The 25,293-nt window shown below is 38.9% G+C and overlaps 1 protein-coding gene across 4 annotated transcripts in view; it reads left to right on the plus strand.

Annotated features, from left to right (window-relative positions):
- Nucleotides 1-453: 453 nt before the first annotated feature.
- Nucleotides 454-25,293, plus strand: part of slc2a9l2 (solute carrier family 2 member 9, like 2) — a 96,839-nt gene continuing 71,999 nt past the window's right edge. Inside the window, exons 1-6 of one of the 4 annotated variants that reach the window (XM_069511007.1) lie at nucleotides 454-560; nucleotides 3,436-3,521; nucleotides 6,533-6,634; nucleotides 15,545-15,705; nucleotides 20,303-20,427; nucleotides 22,624-22,769. In XM_069511007.1, the coding sequence (XP_069367108.1) occupies nucleotides 3,453-3,521; nucleotides 6,533-6,634; nucleotides 15,545-15,705; nucleotides 20,303-20,427; nucleotides 22,624-22,769 (603 nt within the window). In that variant the 5' untranslated portion in view covers nucleotides 454-560; nucleotides 3,436-3,452. Of the gene's footprint in view, nucleotides 561-938; nucleotides 973-3,364; nucleotides 3,522-6,532; nucleotides 6,635-15,544; nucleotides 15,706-20,302; nucleotides 20,428-22,623; nucleotides 22,770-25,293 lie in introns of those variants that run through there. The other 3 variants (XM_020086311.2, XM_069510999.1, XM_069511010.1) reach the window with 3 other exon arrangements.

Raw genomic sequence — 25,293 nt, forward strand, 5'->3', positions numbered from 1 at the left:
AACAACAACATTTACTCAAGAGTTCTCCAGGCGCACACTGCTGCAATCAAACTCAAGCTATGTCACGCTCTTGGCTCGTGTTCATGATACTGTAGATTCTCCTTACAGCCGTTTTTTTAATATGGCAGACGCCCGGCTCACATGTTTGTAATGTAGAAAGCTGCCCGGCAGCAGTTTCAAATGTTATTTATGTTGAGCCAAGGGAGAATAAAGGAACCATTTATCTGAGGGAAAGCTGCCCAGGAAGAGGGGCCTTTGAGGGATTGAAGACGAGCCCGAGTAACAAGCTATAGCTCCACTGCGTTGTCACTTCATTTAAGAGGAAATAACTATCCTGCGCGTCTCTGTGAGATAACTTCATGCATGTTATCTCCACAGCTGGTGTGAGGATGTCTCCTGGACTTTGACTGTTGTGTTAATGTGGGGGGGGGGGGGGATTCCTCATGCTTTTGTTGAGCTGGATGGGTACTCATGTTGTTATGATAGAGGAAAATAGATTTTCCACCAGCAGCCTGGTGATTTGGCCTCCTCAGTGACATGCTGACTTTACACTACTCAAGGTAAGAAGCAGGATTTCTTCACAACAACTTTTACTTTCACTTTTAACTTTCTTTACAGTTATGCTTGATCAAGCTGTTGTCCACATGTCTGACTGATGTTAACATGCAGAAAGAAGATGATGATTTATGACTCAACAGACAATTTTTACTTAAATGATCTTATAAAATGAAGTGTTTGTGAGACAAATGTTCCATCCAATGTACCCTCTGCATGTGGACCACATCTGGCCTGTGATTGACACTGTGTGGACAGTGTTTACTTCCACTAACTACTTAAATAAGTGATGTCATTCAGTAAGGGGCAAAACATAAGGGAGGGACATCAGAGTTAATCATTTGTCAGTGTTATATAATCTTTGGCATGACTGCTTGATCATTAGTCCTCCTGAAACCATTGGACATTGGTGAACGAGTAAGTATCCACAATGATATTTGTGACCCAGTCTGGTAAAGAAAAATGTTTTGTAGGAAACTAATTTCTTGGGTGTGTGTGCTGACACTTGTTTGTCTTATTTTCTTACGGACATGATGTATGCATTTTGTGTTATGGAAATTGCTTTGCAAGGAACTGGTTGTAGGATTATATCAAACACTTTTAAACATATTTTTGTTTCAGGTAGTGCAACATGACTGTGAATAACTAATTAAATAGTATCATGTTCATTGTAAATATAAAATCATAGTGACTCTTGGTTGCATTGTTCTGGACCGAGGATAATACTGACGTAGACATGAGGTGATATGATGCTCATTTAGGTATATTCTCTTTGCTAATCACTATATCTTTAATATGTTAAACATTAGAATCAATGCCTTCTGCTATATCTGCTGCTGGATGTCATATTTGCAATACATGAGTTTGATCTCTTATGATACACAGCTGTGGAAGTGCTTTGGACATTATATGACTTCGTAGAGGCTTTGACAATACAATGACCTCTATCAAATACTTGTATTGAGTTCAATTACATCACTAATTTCATATGTTCACATACATAATTGAAGAATTTGAATGGAAATTGTATAATATTAAAATTGGAAATAATTTATGAGCAGGAACCTCAACTAAGATCTAATCACTGTTGTTAAATAATCTGTTAATCAGTTTTAGTATCAATGTTTGGTCTTGTGTGTGGAGTTTTATTGGGGACTTTACCCTGAGCTGTTTACATGTCAGTCACAGACTCTTCTAGCGAAGTAGCACCCTGTCAATGCGTTACTTTCTGAGACATGAGGAGGCTTTAAAAAGTTGGACAGTTGGGTTGTGTTGCAGCAGTATTGAAGGTGACAAGTCACTCACTAGCAGAAAAAGATTAATGCCTGCATTATTGTACAGTAAAGGTTTGAATCTGAATGTTACATTACATGGAAAGGAATGAATTTGGTCATCATTTGTTGAAATACCTCAGAATTAACCTGGAGATGCATTAGTTTCAGTATTTTCCAGCAGGAGAGTGTGTGGCACAGTAAATAGGTCACATTGTGTTCCCTATGCGAGGCCAGGGACTCCTTCGGGGAAGCCTTGTTTCATTCAGAGGTTATTCAGGGCCATGATCGGATAACAGAGACAAGAGGGGTGTATCCTTAAAGTCTTTCTAACTGCCTACATCAGGTTTGCTGTTTGTGTTGGACAAACAGAAAGACTTCTCCCTTTTTTGACATGAATCAGCATCTTTCTGTTCTACTGCAGGTATCGATATCTGATACAATCACACTGTGCACCCGCTGTGAGAAGGTTAAATCCGCGTCAAATTCAAAGACTAATCGTGCATTGTGTCTCATATCTCGTGAAATACTTACAGAATAGGATATTTATTGTGCCCAGATTGTGGCACAGGTGCAATATTTGATTTTACAATATCGCTGCAGTATATATGAGGTAAGATTTTCAAGGTCAGGGATGAAATTTCATGCTATATTAAATTTTTTGGTAATAGTGATCATGAATGGGAAAATAACAATAAACACTCTCCAATAACAGTCATCTGATGTGGACTGGCCTAACAAATTGTATTAAGCACTTTAACAACTCCAGCGTCCAGATTAGCAATGACAGTGAAGTGCTTTAAGGGAGGGAGGGTAGGATGAGAAGTTTCTGATGTGTCATGTGTCTTCTAATGAATCCACTCTGCAGCGTTGGCTGTTAATCCGGCTCCTCTGGACTCTGAGTCCTGCTGGTTGTCATTCTACTCATCCAATCAACTGGCTCATTTACAGTCTGAATGCAAGCTGACTGAATGCTATTAAATGTAATTAACTGTGTGGCGAGAGAGGAAATGAGCAGCGATGCAGCAGGAGACACCGACTCCTGTCTGTTAAAAAGGAACTGCTCAGTTCTGGATCTTCTCTTGAGTTAGTTCAGAATCCCCCAAACCTCATTTAAAAAGTTTAATTGACTTTTTTACCTTTAGAGAACAAAGACTTGACTTATATCTTGAAACACATCTTACAGTTAATGCCCTGCAGCAAATATACCAATGCATAATCATTCATCTGTCTTCTGGCTGTGTTACTGTTCTTTTTACCACTAGGTGGCAGACTGAGTCTTGTATTTGCTATATATGACAACTAGGCAAGGTTGTGGAGTCCTGTACTGTGGTGCGGTACAAATGCAGAACATTGTGTTTTTCAGTAAAGAATTGAATGCTTCAAACTCTAGTCGAGATTCTGCTGGTAAATCCTAAATTTGTGACCAAGTTCTAATCTCTAATCCTGTGTGTTCTTGTATAGTGTCTATGCTGCATGTCAGCACATGCACTGTTGTTTCCTTTTTAGCAGATGTTTTACAGCAGAAGTTTCTATGATCAATCCCATTTCCTCTTCTCATTGTGAAACATGTCTTCATGTCTGATGTGATATGAACTTCTCACTCCAGGTTGCTGAAACTTTAACATGGACATACCACAGAAGAACAACCTGTCCGACCACACGGAGACAGATGTCAGAAATAATTCTGGGAAGGTTAGTGTGATTTAACCCCTCACAACGCAGCATAACATTATGTCCTTTCATCTGCCAATTCATGATGTTTGATTAGTTTGGCAGACCCTGTCCTTAGACATCTTTGTAGGTCACCGCTGCCTGGCATGTTGTTGTTATTGGCTTTTTATGTCATACATTAACCCATTCAGATGATATGGGCTGTATATGGACTGGAAGTATATCTGGTGGAGTAAACATGTACATGACCTTTGTCATTAATGCTCAATTTCCGTGCTGTTGTTCAAAATCCTTCTGCTGCTTTGTGGAGCTTTGACTTGCTGCCGGAACAGCGGTTCAATCTAAAATCACATTGAACTTAGATTCAAGTAAAAAAACAAACACACACACTCAATTGGTTTCTAATTTCCCAAAGCATGATCTGATATGATCTGACCTGAACTGCAGGTTTCAATTGTGCCAACTGACTAAGGTTCCAGTGCAGATGCAACCTCATTAGTCCACTCACACCCCCCTCTCTTTCGACACACATTTGATTTCTGCATATTGCTGTGTTGAGAGGCTTTCTGATTTATTTTGCTTTTAAACATATAAGGCCAATTTTTCATATTCCTGAGGGGGTGAGTTGGGGGCTCTCATAGCGCTTTAATTCCAAGCATTAATCAAACAAGTCTCTATTCAGGAGGGTCATACAGTGATGTTGTGGTTAACGCTGAAGAGAAGGTGCCTGTTGTGAAAGTGAATTTTGATGTCCCTTAATAAAAGTGTGTTTGTGAATGATCAAGCTCAAATACACAAGTGAAATTTATTAAAGTAAAAGCTAAGTTATACCAAACAGGAAATTCATGGTTGTCTTTAGTCTCTAAAGAAGGCCAGCTCAGTCTTGGGTTGCCCCCTTGACTCAGTGCAGGTGGTGGGAGAGAGGAGGATGATGACGAAATTATCATCAATGTTGGACAATGTCTCCCACCCCATGCAGGACACCATCATTGCACTGAGCAGCTCCTTCAGTGACCGACTCCTTCACCCCAGGTGTGTGAAGGAGAGATATCGTAGGTCCTTCCTTCCCGCTGCTGTCAGACTATTTAACAACCAGGTCTGACCCCCCCCCCCCCCCCAGTAGACCACACACACACACACGCAATGTGCAATTAACCACTGCAATAACCACAGTACAATTTAAAATTTTTGCTATTTGCCCATGTACAACTGCTGCTATATATACTACCTGATATTGTGTGTTTCTGTTTGCTTGTTTGTTTGTTTGTTTGTTTGTTTGTTTGTCCTCTCTTTGGAGTTAAATCTTGTGCTACTGCTGTAACATGTGAATTTCCCCACTGAGGGACAATAAAGGAAATCTAATCTAATCTAATCTAAATGTCAGAGGTGTACAGTGAATGGTTGCAATTGTTTATGCACTAATAATAATAATAATAATAATAATACACCTCTTATATTTAACCTATCAAACCACAGTTACAACATGCTATACAAGTTGAAAATGACAAATTCAAGGCAATCAATAGGAAACTTTTTTCTAAAATCAAACAATAAGGAACAATTAAAGACAACTTGAAGATCACACAGTCATAACTACAAATCCATAAAGTGTTACAGATAATAAAATAGTTAAAACAAGATAAAGTAGCACATTGTAAAATGATTGAAATAGCCAGTCAGATCAGAACTAGCAAAAATATGTGTACACAATATCTGGGATACCGGGAAAGGAAGAATATTGTGGTGAATGATTTATGTGCATGAATTAAAAGGACGCATATACTGTACTGTAGTGTTGTGGTATAGATTATCTGTACATTCATTCCACCAACCCTCAAAAGACAGGAAAAGTACTGTGAAGGTTTGTGTTGTATGTAAGTGAAAGAATGAAGCTTTTCATAACTGGAATTGTTGTTGTTGGCTGTCATTCTGTAGCTCGACAAGTAACAATCCAATACCTCCTACTTGCTCCTATAAAGTGCTGAGACCTGCAGAGCAAATGTCTGAATGTGTTACTTTTCATGTTTGCTTTGTTGATGTTTGTAGTTTGGATCGATTGTCGGTAGAAAAGGTTTGTAATCAATAAAAACACTCTTAGACTTGGCCATGTCATCCGGGCCAATCAATCCAGAAATATCCATCTGTCTCTTGCCTTGATAATGTTCCCACGTGGAAGTTGACATGAGAACAGAATGAACACAGATGAACCATGACAATAACAACACATGCATGCTCTCCAGAGGATGACCCAAATGTCAACTCTGCTTATATGCATCTCATAATGTAACTGGCATGTTGATTCTTACTAATGGGAATTTGAATTACTTGACTTTCATCTCATTGTGACCTTTTCGCTTGCGCCTCCTGTGGAGAAACTTTCTGAAAAGCAAAATATAGGATAGGATAGGAAACAACACTGCTAGTAGTTGAAGGGACCTAGAAATTGTTGAGGATCTGAATGAGGTGAGATGAGTGGACTAAGCTGAGCTCAACCAGGACACTGGATATGGAGACTGGAGGTGACTAGGGAGGAGGAGGAGGGTTACAGCGATGATGAAATCTGATTGGATTACAGTAAACATCCAGCAGTCAGCTGATTAGACGAGGCGGGGAGAGCTACCAAGCATTGTCAGTGACTGGGTCGTAGAGAAAGTCTTTGTGATTCAATTTATTTTTAATTCATTACGGCCACCTGTAGGGAAAATAGTCTGAGATTTCAAAAAATCCCAACATTTATATTTTTCTTGTAATGACTTCACTTTAAACTACAATTGTATTTAACTCTGTTGTAACGACACTCTTTCAAACATAGTAAACTGTCACTGTTTGTTTAGTATTTGTTATATAATCAGTGACAGGGTCAAGGGCCAAGTGAAGGGAATAACCCAGTTTCCTGTGAGACACCCTCTGCTGAATTCCAGCAGTTCTTGTGTGACCTTGACATTGATCAGCAGCAGTGTGACGAGACCTTGACTGTGTCTGTGTTTGCATGACTCGAGTTTACCTGTGTTTTATGTGCTCTTTCTCTACAGCAGCCAGTCACAGCCTGTCTGTTGAATGCAGCCTTCTTTGGGGCCCTGGGGTCATCTTTCCTCTATGGCTACAACCTGTCTGTGGTCAACGCTCCTGCTCTGGTGAGTCAATCTATTAGGGTTCAACAAATATTCCTTTAAAACAATGCAGCAGAACTAGGTTTCATTAAAGGTGTTCTTGAGTGAATGAAAATTCAGTGCAGACCGATACGGCCTTATCTCTCTTTTTCAGCTGATTGCAAATGTTCAATCAGAGTTTGTAGACACTGTCATAGTTATGCTTATCCCATTATAAAGCTTATTCATCACCATAGAGCAAACTGTTATTTGTCATTTAATCACTGGACACAAGGCTTTGGGCAAACAAAGCTTGTCTTTGCCGTCTGCATTGTTTACTGACTTCAGTCCCGCAACCAGACAGACAATTAATATTTACCAACTGGGGGAATTTTTTTACCTTGTGTGTTTAGTTAAGGATCATCAAGATTCTGTGTGTACTGTTCTGGTCACTATCACATACTTTGGGGAACTAATTTACAAGATTCAGTTATGAAACTTGGCAGGTGTGTAGTTGAGATTAAAATGAAGGCAAAGTTTGAGGAGGTGTGGTCCCACCCATGAGTAATGATGTCTCATGTCACTAGAATGTCTCCCAGTAGAGCAAATACCTCCGCTAAGGCCCAGCAGTCCCTTTATGAAATATTCAAATCTGCTACATCCAGGTTTTTATTTAAATCTGCACCAAATTGTACAAACTCATAAATATCCCTTAACATATTTTTTTTCTGATTTCAAGATCAGATTCATGGGAAATTGGTTAAAATGGAAAAAAAAATGTTTTCTGTCACAAAATAATGGCTTTGACCTTTGCCCACGTGCCATCCCTCCACCAAGTGTCATGGAAATCCTTTCAATAGTTTTGCATAATCTTGCTGACAAACTAGGCAACGAACAGGTACAAGCATAACCTCCTTGCTCCTTGGCGAAGGTAAAAATACTTTCTCATTACACATGCATACAAACACTTTTGATTCCAGAAGTTGCATTATAAACACTTTCAAAGGTTTTCCTACTTGAACAAGTCCAGTAGCTGCTGGGGTTTGATTCATTCACTCTTTTTCTGACCAGATCTTAAAGGTACAGTGTGTAGAACATCTTGATATCTCGTGTTGAAATTGCATGTTGCAGCTGAACACCCCTCACCTCACCCTCCCCTTCCAAAAGTGAAAAAGAACCTGTGATAGCCTTTAATTGTCAAAAAACTCAAAAGGTATTTAGTTTGTTCAGTCTGGACTAACGTAAAAAACATGGCGACCTCTGTATAGAGGGTCCCCTCAATGTAAATATAAAGTATTTAAATATAAAGGGCCTTTTCTGGGACAAAGAAAACTACAATTCATACAATTTAGATGAAATGAACCAGTGAAAACATCATGAGGATTATTCTACATAAAATTTCTGCCGATAGTTTCCTTTCACCTAAATCTTACACACTGGACCTTTAAATCCATTTTGAGATGGAGGGAAATTCCATTAAAGTCATTGTGAGTGTGTTTACTGGTTGGTTGCTTTGATTAGCCTTTCACTTTCTTCATCTCTGATTGGAGAAACTGAAATTGCAGTTTTCTAGCTGTTATGTGCTGGAACAGTTGAGTTCTGCAGCTTTTGAATGAGTAATTTCAGAGGTCACATTTTTTAATCTGTCCGTTTGTTTCAAGGTAATTGGATGCCACACAGGTGATTGAATTAGTATTCAAACATTCAGCTCTGTCCTTACTTATACAAGTACAGGTTGTAATTATCTTGGAAAGTAGATTTTACTGAAGAGTTCACATTTGGACAGTATTAATTGAAACTTGTGAAACATAAGCACTAATGCTTTAATATTAGAAAAATAATATGGGAGACTGAAGGTTCCACAATTATTATGATTTGATGTGTTCAGGGTTCATGTTCTGCAATTAGTCAGCAATCAAATCAAGCTATACTTTAAAATTGTTTTTTTAATTTGAATTATTTTTTAAAAGCTACACTAAAGCCCATATTTCTCTAGGTTAAAAAAAAAACAATGTATGAGAGTTATAGTACAGATTGTAGTTTCTCCATTCACAAACACAGAGCAAAGTGTGTACTGCTTCTCTAATAACAATCCCATAATGCAATGCTGTCAGCGTTGACACGAAACAATAATCAGTAGTAAGTGTCAGAACTATATAAAGTATATATACTATGTATATCCAGTTAAAAATCAGGCATTAAAAGCTTTGCCCATTATAAACCACTGTGAACAATAAATATAGTCAAATCTCACACATGAAACAAACACAACTTTTCTCACCTTGACAGAAACCTTTTGTGTTCATGTAGGTGAACCATCCCCCACGGTGAGAAGCTGATGGAGAAACTTTGTTTTCAGGTCGTTTTTGGGGCATTTTGGTTAGTCTCAAGTCAAAGGATAAAGGATGGGCAGAGAAACGGTTCCAGGGCAGTTTCAAACCGGGTCATTGTTTGGTGCTTTTTGCTCCTCCAGAAAGTCCCCACAGTTTAAACCCAGTTTGAGGAACAGGATTAAGAGTCGAATAAGAACAGCAGGAAAACCACAGTGTGAAACTGAGATCAAGTCCCCACAGCCTCTAGAACAATGTCCGGCAATTAAGTTTGGCCTTGGGACTATACCATTAGATGGCGGACCAGAACAGAATCAAAGACTAAATCAAGACATTGATTAAAAAAAATGCATCCGGAATTAGAGAAAAATTGTGTTGTGCTGTCAGGAACATACAGAGCTACAGATGTGTGCTGTTATATAGGTTTTGTAAAGCATTAAGGGAAAGGCCCTCTTTATTGACCGCTTTACAACACTGACGTGTGTGTTGGATGCAGATGTAATGGTAACCAACAGGTAGCGCTGTGCAGTGAGCAAAGTCCTGACACCTCAAGAGACGTTCGAAAGGTGCCAGCACCCATGGGTTTTACACTCCTAGCTAACCCACCCGCCATGCGCAAAGTTGCGAGATCTGAGTCATGGATTTTATTTAATCACCAAAATTTGGAACAGTAAATTGAAGAATTCTGAAGAACACTTGACTTCACATTAATTAGTTCCGTACACAAGAAAAGTCTCACAAAACAGAAGAACTGGACTGGGATTATGATCTCTGTTTGAGAATTGTCACAACCCCAGAGTCCACACAACGTAGGTTACACAGAGAATGCATAAAAATAACTCAAAAAACAAAAGAGACAATGGATAGGCCCATAAATTACATGTACAATCTCTTTTATCTGTCTTTATGCGGAAGCATTTGCATTAGCACCTGCTAGTTCCCCCCAGCTGCTCTAAACCCTTACCATGTAAAGATTTAGCAATTAAATAAATCACTGAGGTGTATCTGGTCAAATGTCATGTTTGAGTCAGTGCGTGTTCCTATAGTAACATCATCTACTGCACAGAGAAAGAAATGTTGTCTGACTTACAACTTGTTTATAATGCCAGCTGCTTTCATGTCTGTATTAGATACAATGATGTGCAGGTCTTGAACAAAAGAATCACATCTTCACTGGGATCACGACAGAGCAATGTGGTCACAGAACAGTGGGGTTCTGCTTTTAATTAAGTCTTGACTAGTCAACACGAGTATTATAGTCACAATTGATGAGGTAAACTCTGTGAGAAAGAGGAGGATGAAAGTGAAAGAGAGGAAAACAGACATCTCTGACATGTGATCTCCAGAATAAGAATTGATTTGCTCTAATGCTGTGATATTGTAGCATGAAGAACTATACATCTTCTCATAACTGTGATGCCTATTAGGTGCTACTGTCGTCAATCCATCACCAGCGGCAGGAAAACGACAAAAGATGCCATCTATTGAAATTCTGCCCCCGGTCACAATCACAAAGAACCAATTCGTCAATAGCAGATCATAGGGAACATATCTCCACTGATAAACAACTCATAAATGTCTCTCACACTTCTTATAAAGATATAAACACATAAACTAACATCTAAATGACGTGATGAATGTTTTTGTTACCTCTTTAGGACATTTTAACAGCATTAAAACTGACCTTAGCTCTCTGGTATGCGTGAACACAGATTTCCGAGTGAGAGCTCCTCCTGCCCGCCCCCCTAGTAAAAACTCAGGAGAATGTCCAGCCCATGTGAGAACACAGCAGGAGATCCTGTGGAGGATTCACCACAAGCGGAGTGTTGATGATGTTTCTAACACACTACAGATGCAAAACTGAATTTTTTTAAAAATAATATAAATATCTCAGGAGTAAAAAGAGGTGCCATAAACCTAGAACACACCAACAAAGAAGTGCTGACCCCGGTGTCACAGTGCTGTAAACAAAAACGGGATGTCCTGCGTACTGTGCCACCCCTCCCCTGAATGTTCTGGAGATTTCAGTGTGGTGAACTTGTCCAAGCAGAGAATTCACCGCTGAGCCGTGTGAAAGGCAAACTCAGGAGAAAGTTCGGATCCAATCGTGCGGACATTCTCTGGGATTCATGTCTGAAAACAACTCTTGCCAGGACCAGTACACCTCATTGGGACCAAAGCCTGGTCCTAATGTGGCCAATCATCATTTCTGAGGTCCTGGTTAAGGCGAGTGGTGAGATGTGCATTGTGGTTAGGTTGTGTTAAAGCATGGGGATAAGGTTACAGTAATGCTGTCCACATTGAATGGAAGTCAATGCAAAGTTCTTATAAGGATCAAACCTGCCCAAGTGTGTGTGTATGAACGAGTGTTCTCCATCGGAGTAGGCATGAAACATCCATTCTGACAGGCAGACAGCAGGAGGCACACATTTAAATGCGCCATATTTTAATTACTTTCATATCAAATGTTGTGATCTATAAAAACAAACTTCAATGGGATAAGATGTAATACGACTCAAATCTAAAATTCCACTCAATATTTCACATTTTCCAACCCCCGGAGCTCAGAGGAGAGGGTGGACACTGCTGGTTAGTTGCTGCAGCCGCAGCTCCGCAGGCTCCTTTTTATGCCTCTACATTCATGAGATGCTGTGCGTTGCCCATTTATGGTCAGATGTGGACGTGATATGAAGCGAAATGTGCGCCAAGCTGGACTGTGATGCATAAATCGTTTTTAGGGCACATCTTTTTTTGGCTTTTGTGCGCACGTACATTTTAAGTGTGGATCCAACTGTTTTATAAATGAGGCCCTATTCTTCACAGGAGGCTTTATTAAACCGTTTGGAATGATTTGCTCTTAAAGGGATGACTAGTGCTATGCAGCCGTACACCTAAAGCATACTGTACTTCTCAACCTGGCCACACTCCTCTCCACCTGTCCCCCCAAAACCTGGTCTGTACTACCATCACAAACCTGCACTCTCACCAATCCAACAACTTTTTAATTTTACCCATATACAGTCTATGGTTTTACCACCTCTATGTGCTGCCCTGATCACCTGCAGCTCAGCTTGTAAACATTTTCATCATGCACTGCACCCTTTAACCCATCAAGACCTGAGGTTCCCCTTTAAAAAAGCACTAAAACCTAAGCATTGATTGCAAACCTGAGGCTATTCTGAAAAACCTCTCTAAAACATTAATTTATCAGCAGATATGGAGATGAAATCAAAACAGAAAGCTTAAATATATGGCTTTCATTGCAAATCACTGCTTTTGACTGGAAATATGAACCTTTAGTAGCTCCTGCTGTTCATTTAAATTCATATACAATGAAGCAACAAGCCGCTTTTTACTGAGTGTCGTTCATTACTGACATGTAAACCTGCAACTTGTCTCACTGTTGGAGGTAAACCTGCAACAGTGAGAATCTTAAAATAATGTGTAGCTGCAATGGTTAAAGGAATATTAATATATGCTCATTCAATTCTTATAAACCTGTTCCTCTTATAGTCTCAAGCACCACAAGAACTTGCTATTCACTCAGGCGTTTTGCCATCAGGTGCCACAATTTACACTCAGCAGCAATGACTTATTTCAATACTAAAATGCAGGAGCTGCAGTAAGTGGATTATGGTTTTCTGCTGGGATCTGTTTCCTTTCTTTCATCCAGAGCGTCATCAGACAAAGCCTGCAGATTTAGGGTAGAGTATCTTCTTTATTCAGAAATGAAAACGTTATACATAATACACACATAGTCAACATTCCCTGGTGTAAATGAGAAACCTGGTGTCTTACTGTGTTCACGTGTGCCCGACTTCCCACAGGGAAAGTACTGCAGTGGCAGAAGTGCATTGGGAGGAAAAGAAAGGACATTACAATGAAGTCACTGAGGTGGATCGTTTATTCTGATAAGTGTAGATGCATCCAAGAGGCTTTGAAGATGCTCAAACAACTAGAGATGGCATAATCTTTACTCCTCCTATAGTGGAACTATATTACTGAGCAATGTGAGGACATAGCTGCTAATTGTCTGACAACCACACACTGAGCTACTGTAGCACTCATCTGATCCTGGGTCAGTTCAGCCACTGGATGATCTGTGTGGATAAGGGAGCTATTGTTTCAATTCTCCACGAAGACAATTAAATATTTGTCTTTCTTATTATTCATTTATGTGTTTGTGTTATGGATACCAAGTTGTCAGGTCACATGTGTTTCTTTTAATCAAAGCAGTAATTACATAAGAATAATTTGTGCATATTCAGCATTTGAAACCCTCCATGCAATAAAGGCCTGGGTATGGAAATAAAACGAGACTACTGACCTGCACTAAATAATCATATTACAGGTTATTACAGTGCATAGAAGCACCTTTGAAACAGTTTTCTCAACATCCTGATTCATGCAGGTATTCTGGTTATGCTGGTATTAAGTGTTTGTAGAAATGGGTGATTGCTTTAATGGGTTAATGGGTTATGCATTAGAACAATATCAATAAAACAATTTATTATTATTACTTATTGCATACAAAGGTTCTTTTTATTGATGTGAGGAGGTATAACACATAATTGATCTACCGCAGAGTCATGAAAGTATTAATTTTGCTTTTAAACCTTCGCTTAGGAGCAAAAATTTAGTCATAATATGTAATATATGTAATAATGTGACATTTATAATCAACTTATATGAATTTTTTTTTATCTTGATGTAATTTTCAGGCATATCATACATTAAGTTATGATAATGGCTGAGAGATGGGACTCAAGGTAGAAAATTCACTGGAATCAGGTGAAGGTAATAACAAGTCACAGAGGCAACAATGATAGTCTGCCAATGGACGTTGGACTGAGGACACTGTAAAGTGTCAACTAGACAGACAAAGAGGCAGGTAACAGATGAGTTGTCAAGTAAGTTTGATTCAGGAGCTGAGAGGACAGAAAATGTTAGAATGGTCATCAAGTCTTAGATGTTGGCATGTGGCAGGCAGGCAAACCAAAAGGAAAGGAAACAGCAGGGAGTAAAACCGAAGCACAAAGACTTCCATGGATGTGAACAGACAAACTGACAGAGGAGAGACAGAGACTGACTCCCTATCCACACTGATGCAGATAGTTTGCATAATGAACCTTGTCCTCTGCATTTGGGTCTTTTGTCTGCAAGTGCAAGCTGCGTTTTAAGTCAAGACATGCAGTGAAGTGCATGTTTTCAAAAACTCCGGATAGTGTAGTCATTTTTGTTCTTATTATTATATTATATTATATATATATTGTAAATTAGAAATTTTGTAAAACAAAGGTCTTGTGGACGGAAGTTTGAGGGGAAAAAATATCAGTTCAAAAAAGTATCTGCAGTTGTGTAGACAAGGCCTTAAATACCCAAGTGCAACACATAAGGCAGGTACACAGCGGCTGTGTCTCAATTCGAGGCCCACATCCTTCAGAAGCTGCATTTGTAGACCAATTGCGTCATCATATCCCATGATTCATTGCGCCTCAGTGACAAGCAGTTTTCAAAGAAGTAATGGCGGCAAAAAGCGAGGCGAAAATGTCAAAATTCAATGTTTGTAATCAACTAAACAACTTTTTCATCCTTAGCTTTATTGTGAAGCGACGGCTGTAAGGGCGGGACAAGCTAGTGAGGCAATATAATATAAATCCATAAATCCAAATATCACACCAACTCCAAAGTTACAAGTCCAAACCGAAATATTACAAATTCAACCCCAAAAAAAGAAATTATAAAAAGTCATAACAAGATAAAAAGTCCTATTACAAATCCAAAGGTCCATAACAGTTTCCAAAAATGACCTCTAATGACACCATCAGAGTCATGATAATGGTGTCACATATGACATTTCAAACTTAACTTCCTGTTATTTACTAGCTGATGCAGCGTGTTTGAAGAATGAGTTATGGTCTTTTCAGTGCATTATAGTCATTGTCACATCAAAGTCTAATACTAAAAAAAGCTCTGTGCTCACAGTTATTCTGTATGACGTGTGTAAAGACGTCACATCATCACTCCTGAGCCACAGAAGACAATGAAAATGATTGTCTGCTTTCAGCTCTCGTAGGAAAGCATCCAAAGAAACCTTGAGCACTGATCAGCCTTTTGTCACTAGACAAGGCTAGTGTTTTAGTTCTCTTTGGACACATGATAATTCACCAGATTGCGAGCTGCCAGCAAACACAAAGCAAAATGCAAGATTAAAAAAAAAGAAAGCCACAAAGTAATTTTGTCTTGAATGCTCTGCACTGACACGTTCATCTGTGACAGGGACACTTAAGTCAACGCTTGTGGGTGATTTCAAACACTGGGCTCAGTGATTCACTGTAGCATGTGCTTCACTCAGTTAATTTTCTTCATGCAGTCATTTACAATTTGTGTTTGTGTGTGTGCAATTTATTTTAGGTCTGCAAAAATATGATTTGAGGGCAAAAGCTTGAGAAAGATGGATTACTGTTAACAATATATCACCAGTGCATTAAGACATAAAAACACTGACATCATTTATATTTATATATTTTTTCACATTTTATTACAAGGCAAATCATTTTGATAGTATGATTTATAACTTTGGTATGATGCGCACACATTTAAAGTGTCTTTTCTTGTCTTGCAGTTCATCAAAGATTTCTACAATGAGACGTGGATCGAGAGATATGGGGAGCCTATCGGAGCAGAGGCAGTCACCCTCCTCTGGTCCGTCACAGTGTCCATATTTGCTATTGGAGGTCTTCTGGGAGCAGTGTCTGTCTCTTTATTCCTCAAAGTGTTTGGAAGGTCAGTTGACTCACTGCAGATATTTGACTTGTATGATCAGGCACGTTTCAAAGGGCTTTGTGGATTTTGCATATTCTTTAATTATCAAAATAATCAGCGGTTCTCAGGGGGCTATTCAAAATACAGAATACAGCTCGAGGACTTGTGATTAATATTTATTAATCAATAGTGTTCATCTCTTAATTTGTCAATGGTAAAAATACATTTTAAAATGATAAAAGTTAAATATTTCTCAAAACGTAATAAGTTTCTTCGGCCTGAGACACATACGTGTAGTAATCCGTTTGGAGTTGGCAAATCGGTCCAGAGATAAAAATGAGATGTGCTTCACTACTGCTTTAAAAAAAAAAACAGCCTCCCTGGAAATCACTGCACTTCCTTTTGCTCCTCCACTTTCCCTGGCTTTGCTAAAACCCAAGGCAAGATTATTTTCCATCTCAGCATGACGTACACTACATGCAATTTTCATAAACATAATGCTCCGTCTTTTGGAGCTTCAGAGAAAATGCTGATACGCTGCAGTTCAATTCTTGTCTTCTTTTCTTCAGGCTCTCGGTTTTCACTTTCTTTTATTACCCCTCGGATCCTCACACACGCGCTTTCTCCTTTTGCTATCAGTCTCTCTTAATCACTGTAACTGATGAGTCAGGGCAGGAAATGTGGGGATTCACAATGTACACAGGGATTTTCCATCACACAGAACTGACAATGTGACTTCTCTCTAAATAGTCTGCAGATATGTCTCATTATATAGAGCAACCCAGCTACACATACTAAACATACTACAGCTCTTGTGAATCTTAGTGTTCAGAGTGACTCTGACATACTGATTGATCCCCCTTGAGGCAGTATTTAAGGTAGTGGATGTGAAAGTATGGAGGATTATAGACAATATTTTGTCGTATTCTAAGTTATTGATCAGTTATTGACTAATTGCAACTAGATTGTCAACTGATTTCATTTTTGCAGTTAGTGTTGCCATGGAAGTCTGGTTCCAAGTGTTAAACTGTGTTTAGGCACACACTGATTACATAACTTGTCCATTGCAGTGGTTCTGAGCTGGCGACCGTGATTCTGACTGTCCTTTGCCATGTGTGGGCTGAGTTGTTGGGCCGATGTGGGCCGTCACTGGGCCACACCTAATTTGCGATGTGGGCCATTTGTTTGTTGATTTACTAAATCAAGGACTGGAGCAGAAATGTCCAAAAAAAACGGTTTTCTCCCATTTGTGAGCCATGTGTTTCCATGTGAACACATTTAGTTTGTTTTTGCATATAGGAAATGTACCAGTTTCTGTGTTTGTCCTTGCTGTTATACTGATATTTTTCACATACTTCTGTTCACAAATCAGAGTTTAAACATTCTGTAAATATGTTCTGACTCAAAGGTTGTTTTTCTTAATTGCACATGATATTTTTCAGTAGTACCATTTCAGAAGTAACATTTGCATATATGGTCAGTTGTGATTCACCAAATTCTGCACTGAGATTTTTCACTTACTGACACCAGCAGTAATGGATGCTCATAATGAGCAACGTATTCTTGCTTTCATCCCCCACCTACCACACACAAGAGGTATCACGTTTTTAAGAAACTCAGGATTATTCCTAGTTTTGAAGTGACAGTCACCTGGTGATCCCCTTCAGACTGAGTGATAGTGCTTTGACAGCTCATTCTGCTTCGTAAGTTCCAGGAGTTCCATGTTGCGTTTTATCAGGTTTCAGGCGATCTGAGTTGTTTCATTGCTCGTGGTGCAGCTCTGCAGAGGTGTACACCCATCTGCTCCCCAGGGATGAACTGTGACACTAATGATATCACCTCAGTGCTCTACAATAATACACCTTCAAAGGGGTCTGTTATCCAGTAATGATAGGGATGTTGCTCTTGGAGCAGGGAGAGACTTATGAATTTTTTATTCTTAAGTCATTCAAGAAAATTAAGATGACCTTTAAGAATCACTTTGGGTTTCTCAGGTGGCGATTCTCACTGTGTTGACGAGGCTGAAAACATATTATTCATTCTCCCTCAGTATTCTCCAGCAGACATCTGTGGGCCAGCTGCTACTCTATCTATCTCACAATTTGAAAGAAAGTGAAAAACAAACAAACCTGGATCCAACCCCTCATATGGATCCTCGCCACAATGTAATGTGTTTTTCCGTGGGTCATGCTCCTCCCCTTCACCAAGTCTCTCAGACATTGCTTCTGTAGTTTTTTCAGAATCCTGCTAATTAACAAACACAAACAAAAACATGAGCACTTTTGGCGGCAATAACAAATCTCCTGTTTCTTGCACAAGAATCTTTCAACAAATATTGCCAACACAATAATAATACAATACCTTCATTGGATACATTGCAGATTTTTTTTTGATCATTTTGTTTCACACAGTGAAGAGTTTTAAATCAACAATCATAATGGAGGCCAGGTCATATCTTTGTGGGGTTTTAAGTGCAAATGTATCTCTTGTTTTTAAAGTGGTAAATTACCACTTTGTCACATAAATTATAAAATAAGGACAAAATAGCACTGAGTAAATGTGAAAATCATGAACACAGTTTGTAATTGTGATAATTCAATTGAACTTAAACTGATATATTTTCCAATAGGGGTGTAACAATTCTCCAAATTCATGGTTTGATAGGGTCTGAGAGACTTAAACCAGTCTAACTTTCAGTGCAGGTTTGATCTCTCAATCATGATTGGAAGAAAATTGTAACACCTGATTTCTGTCCACGTCAATCTACATTTCCTGTTTTATTTTGGTGCATGACTATAGGACTTCCTGTCGTTTAGTCCCTGCTCCCAGTCACTTGACACAAAGACTCACCTTCACCTGATGAGTTGTGTCCCTGTGCTTTACACCAAGAAACCCCTTATATACTCTGCAGTGTTCAGTGTGCAGTTGCCAGGTAGTTTGTCACCCTCATGTACACGTGCTCTCTCACACTCTGTCTACTGTCCATCTCTTTTGGATGACTCCAGCCTGCTCTTTTGGATTTTTTTTCTGGACTGATTCTCTGTGTATAACTTTCTGATCTTACCTTCACAATGGTCTCCTCCTGTGTGCTTGAGTCTGAAAAGCCCTGCCACTGTCACAATAAAAGTGTGACACATGCAGTTGGAAGACAGCAAAGTAAGTGTATTGTGCAATATTTACAAAACATGCAGCTGCCCTGAGTAGAATAAGAGTTTCCTGATTTACATGTAAATTTTACCTGTAATTGTGAAATGAAAAGTTAGTTTTATTATGGTTCTGTCCTCCTGTATTATGAGATTGTGGACATTTGTATCACAATTTTGTTTTCATCCCTAATGAACAATACGCTCCTCATTGCTGTTAACTCGGAACATTGTTTTGCAATTTGTGATAACCTGGTAACGTGGAATCTATCCTACATTTTGCTGGGTGATTGATGTCAAACATTGAAAATGTTTGATGTTAATGACTCAATGCATCATTAGTTTTAGTCTCTCATGAGGAGAGGAGGCCCAGATTCAGCCTGGCCTTCAGCTTCTTTTGAAGGACTTGTGTTAATAGGCTCTTTCCCTCGATGTGTTGAGTCTTTCTCTGCTGCCCCCAGGCCCTCAATAAGTCTCCTGCTCCACAAAGTTAAAGTCTTGCCTTTTTAATCTGCCTCTTAATTCAACCCCATTCTGTCTCATCATTCTCTTAATGTCTATTTTATTTACATTTTTTTTTAATCTTCTGTCATTTACTGCATTTCTTTCTTTAATTTTGACTTTATTTCTGTATTTAGTGATATGTTAAGTTAATTTATTTTCTGGTACTTAATATCTCTTCTAACCCTCTACATACTTACAAAGCAAGATGTTACCTGTTCACATTGTTGTTTTTTTATATGATCTCATTGGAGCAGGCAGTTAATTGAGGGTTATCACAATTACAAAAACCCCTTTCAATATGACAATTCTTTGATATTTCCAGTAGCATCACCTGTAATATTCTTCATAAATATAAACATACAATGTTCTTGTACTGAATATACAGTTTCTCAGATAATGATGTAGTAAAGCGTTGCATTAGGGAATAGGCTGCACTGGCAAGTACTTTTAATACTTTGAGTATATGTAAAAGTAAATACTTAGTTACTTTTATTCAAGAAGAAAAGTTAATATGGTGCCTTTACTTGAGTACAGTTTTGTGTATTTATTTATATTGAAATGTTTGAGAACTTCCTCCACTATTGCATACTTTTTCCTTTGACATTTTTATAAATCACTTTGGCTCAACTCCTGTTTTTAATTTTCAATATCAATAAATTCACTTGACTTTATATTTCACTGTGCTTTATTTTCTATAAAGATTTTTTTTTTTTTTAGTTTGACTTGTATGCATCTTCAAAACAGCTGTTAATTTCCTTATACTCTATAAATATCCTTGAATACCATTTTAAATTAGTCATTTTTAGTCAAGCTTTTAAGATGATTCCTGCCTCTGCTAATTTTGCTTTACAACAGTTAGATAAAATAACCTTGGTTTCTTTTTCATCGTATAGAATATGTGCAGGTTCATTTTAACCTGAGCCTTCGTACTTGATGATACACTTTTAACCATGTTCTCTCTTTGCCTGTAGGAAGGGAACCTTGCTGCTGAATAACATCTTTGCCATAATCGCTGCGCTGCTGCTGTCCCTGGGCGAGATGGCAAAATCTTTTGAGATGCTCATCATCGGTCGTCTCATCATCGGGGTGGACTCTGGTAGGAGCTTATTTACTCAGCAGGTGGTGCACAAAAGTCACTGTGCACCAACAACAATTAACTCATTTTAATCACGCAAATCAAGTATCTGTATATTGAAGTTTATTTTAAGTTTTATCTAAAGCTATTGAGAAACTTCCATGTGCTAAAACATGAGATTTGCTTTTGTATTTGTTTTATTTGAGAAAAACTTTATTGTTATTATTATGCCATATAAAGTTTCAAGCAGGATTGAAAAGTTTGCAGCTTGGTTTCTTGAACTAATGAAATAAAAATGTACAGGCGATGAATCAGATTAGCAGGCTTTTGGTGTAGCCCTCTAACAGCCCCCAGGACAAGAAGGAAATTCTGCTGAAATTGGCAGAGATCAAAGATTTCTTGTCAGACCTGAAAGCACGCATGCATCGGTAAAAACACCACTTAGATTGCAGGCATCACCTGCTCTTGTGGCTGCTCATCTATAATCACAGAGGAAGAGTGGAACCTCACTGCCCAGTCATCCCTGTGATTTGTGGGTTATATTGCCTGCAGACATATCTTTTGAGGAGCTTAAACTGCAGTTAAATCATCAGACACAGGCTGACTCTCACCTGCTGCTGGCACAAATAAAAAGTCACTTTTTCCAAGTCCGTTAGCACAAAACTGCAGATTAATTTGAGAAATTAGGGATGATTGAACTGTCAGGCAAATTTTTCATGTAAATGAACGTTGTTCACATTCAGATCATTTAAACAGTTCACACAGCACTGATTGGTGGCGAGGACAAGCTAATGTGCTAACTTGCAGAGTCTGCATCAGTAGCGATCGGTGTTGTAGAAAAACTGTGTGCATCTAGCCTTTGTGTGCTTATATGCTGTGCATCTGTAAAAAGAGCATCACTGTATGCAGCCTGACAGACACGGCGAGAGTCTCCAATCGGGAGGAAAATGTAATTAGTAGCTAGGCTGGTTAATAATGTTACAGCTGTATATCTTAGTCTTTGACTGAGACACATACAGCTGTAACATTATGCATGACAAAGACCCATAACACAGGTCAAGTCCATACAAATCAGATTTCTGGTTGCAACTGTATGCTTTCACAAGACAGCACAATATATCCAGCATAAAGAAATGTAATTATGTTTGCTCCCTTACTGGAATGGTTGTTTGTTGCATACATATTTAGTGTGTGGAAATGTAATCATTACAACAAATGCAAATAGACGCACGATGGAGACTCTAATGGAGTATGGAGACAGGACCTTCAAAATTAAGTAAGGCCTGAAACGGAGGCCTCCAAAACTCCCAGTGGAATAATGGTGTCAAAGTTGGACTAACAACCACTACTTTAATACACCATTAGATACCCCTGAGGTAACTTTAGGGCAGACAAAGTCAACTTGGTAAAAGTATAACACAATAAGGTTAGAGACGAATCAGAAGTTTAGAACCAGAAAAGGTGGTGGAGAGGTCCACCTCCTTATTGGTTGAACGGGCAACAGCAGAGACGAGGATGGGTATATAAACAGAGGGTTTAAAGCTTGGTCTTCAGTTGGGTTCCGGAGCAAGCTCGGGTAAACATCTTGTAAAAGAATAAACTCTACTTCATTGAAGTCTGACCATCTCCAGTGAATTCTTTTGACCAACTATAGAGACTCCAGTGATAGCAGCCACTTGGAGAAACATCGGTGTGTTACAACCTCAAATTACAGAAACCATATAGTTTAATCTTTTATAACAACCATCCAAGTACAACGCTTTCCTGTAGAACAGTCTGCTGTGCTTGAAAATGGGATAGGTTTCTGGCATAGATACTTACCTTCATCTGAGGGATGTTTTCTTTGCCCCTATTTGCATATGGGAAGACTTGCAAACCCTGTAAACCCCAGGGTTCCCCTGGTGAGTTCACCTGTAGGCATAATGTCCTCATGAGCATGTGTGTTAGTGTAATTACTCTCTGCTGGAACCTCTGCACTGCAGCTTTAATACTGAATCAGTTTTTGGTAATAACTCCTTGTGACGTGCTTCACTCTTACTATAGCCAACTGCAGTCTTAGATACACATCACTCCACCATATTATTACATTTATAAGGATGTCTGTGTGCATTAATTATCCATGTGGCTTCTAGGTCTTCTGTGCTTTAATGCCTCTATCAGACAAATCTGAGAAGTAGCTGCATTACTGTTTTTAAAATTTCTTTTCTTATCTGACAGGTATAGCTCTCAGTGCCCTCCCCATGTACCTGGGAGAAATCTCCCCACGACATATCAGAGGGTTCATCGGCCAGTTCAACTCCATCCTGATCTGCCTGGGAGTGTTCACAGGACAAGTGCTGGGACTGCCCGAGCTGCTGGGCCAGGTCAGTGTTGTAAAACTTGCTGAAAATATAGATACAGTTTTTGTCACATCACTCATTTGTAGTTTATTTTGTGGGGCTGATTCATGTTTGTTTTTCTGACTGCATTACTACTAAAAGCTGCGACCAAAGTGCATCCTGGATGGAGTTTATGCTGTAGGTTGACTTGTACTGATTCAACATTACATGTTGAAATTAAAGTCACTGTCAGTAAAATGTGAACCCATCGTGACTGTCAGTGATGCTTTGACTCCAAATAAATAGAAGTGAACCTGTGTAGGGAAAATATTATTTTTCCTGCTTTTTCTTCTGATGGGCAAATAAAGAAATCACCTTCTCGCACTAGCTATCCCCACCAAAGCTGTTTCCATTAAATTTCAGTGCTTAGCATTGCTGTGCGGGGCTCAGGGTTGCCTTTCTGAGGACACCTTTTCTCGGTTGACAGTAAGTTTTTTCAAAATCAACAACCATGACTTGATAAACATGGAAAACTTTCGAAGCAGTTGATATTTTCCAGACAGCTGGGGGAGTGAGTGATATTTCAAAATTTGAGGGTCAGTCAAAAGTTGAGGTCAAATAAACAAACCTCCATAAATGCAAGAAACAACAGAGAGAGGGAAACACAGATGTCATCCATTTACAGGACAGAGATTGAAGAAGTTGCTCTTTGGTTTATTTAAAGAACCCCTTATAGAACAGGAGAGCAGAACTGAAACAGTAGCTGCAACACTTTCCCTGTGAAAGCCCAGGACGACTGTGGAATACTTAAAGGTACAGTGTGTAGAATTTTGTGATATCTAGTAGTGAAGTTTCATGTTGCAGCTGAACACCCCCCACCTCACCCTCCCCTTCCAAACATGAGCAAGAACCTGTGGAAGCCTTCAGTTGTCATAAAAACTCCAAAGGTGTTTAGTTTGTCCAGTCTGGACTAATGTAAAAAAACATGGCGGCCTCCGTAGACAGGGTCCTCTTGATGTAAATAATTATTTAAATATAAAGGGCCTTTTCTGGGGTAAAGAAAACTACAATTCATACAATTTAGATGAAACGAACTAGTGAAAACATCATGAGGATTATTCTACATGCCAATAGTTCCCTCTTACCTAAATCTTACACACTGGACCTTTAATGTCTAACCAGCTGTATATGCTGTCCTGACATGTTTGATCAGTTTCACACCATCTGTGACTCACATACTTATCGTCGGAACATAATAACTGTGTTGAATCTCCTTTGTCAAAGAGGTGTGCTTGTCAGCCACAAAGGTTTGATTGCCAAGGACTTTCCATTAGTCAAGAGAGATGATTAATCCTCACGGGCAAGTTGCAGACTTCTATGGCTACAATCCAGAGGATCGGTAAATTTCAACTTGACATTCATGTCAAAATACTTACTCCTCCATTCATGTGATTTCCCATCACTTTTTTTTGCTGGAGAAATGAATTGTGGGGTTAAGTTTTTTTTTTCAACCACATGCTGGTTACCCTGGAGGAAATTTTATCCACCCCCCACCCCATTTTTTGTTAGCGTTGAAAAACAGACATTAGCCTCAGGAACATGTGCTTTGAAAAGCAAATTCAGTTTTGTCATATGTGAACCACAATCCAGTGATCAAGAGTGTGATACCCCTGGCACATTCTGTTGACCTTAGCTTTGGCACAGCACTGAAAAATTAATGACTGACTGGTTTTCCTCTAAATTGCTTTCCAAAATCTGAAGCATACAATTTTATCCATTGGCAGTCTTGTCTGTTCAGTATATGGGACGATTGTGATCTGAGGCATAAAAGTGATGGATGGATGTGAAGGTGACCTTGCATTTCTTTTGCTGATCTTCTATAGGTCAAATGGATATATAACTGAGCCATACATAAAGTCAATTGACATTTTTAAAGTTGAACTCCAACAAACAATGGCATAACTGTCCAGTAAATCTTTACATTTAATACAAGCACTGCTTGGAATGCTAATTCTTACTGTCAAACCAAAGCCATTTGGTGTCAGGGGCAATTAAAAGAAAAAAAAAAAGCCTAATTGCTGAAAATGAAAGTCAGTAAATTTAGGGTGTCAGTTGACCTTTAACTGCCCTGATTGTAAAACAAGTGGAAGATATTGAAAATAAAGCATAAAACATAATTTCCTTAGGGATCTCTTGATCTCTTGATTCAATTCTGCAAAGGTTGGTTTCTAATATGCACCCTAATGGAAAGCTGTTCTTTCTCTTTATTTGGCTCGTTCCTCCCCCTCTGGTTGAGGTTGTTTCTAAGCCAAAGGTCAGGATCTTCTGATGACATCAGGGTAACAATGCCTTAGTTTAAGCAACCAGGCCAAGATTCAATCAGTTGCACTGGATTCTGCATGATCAAGGTTACATTGTAATCATGATCATTCATAGGTGAAATGAACATTAGCTTCAGAGTACATTCTGCATGATCAAAATGTTACATTTCCCTTACAAACCCAATATTAAAATAAATAGTCCCCTTATGAAACCACATTCAAATTTACTACATCAGGATTTTTTTATT

Source organism: Paralichthys olivaceus, chromosome 2 (genome assembly GCF_024713975.1).
Source record: "Paralichthys olivaceus isolate ysfri-2021 chromosome 2, ASM2471397v2, whole genome shotgun sequence".
NCBI lineage: Eukaryota > Metazoa > Chordata > Actinopteri > Pleuronectiformes > Paralichthyidae > Paralichthys > Paralichthys olivaceus.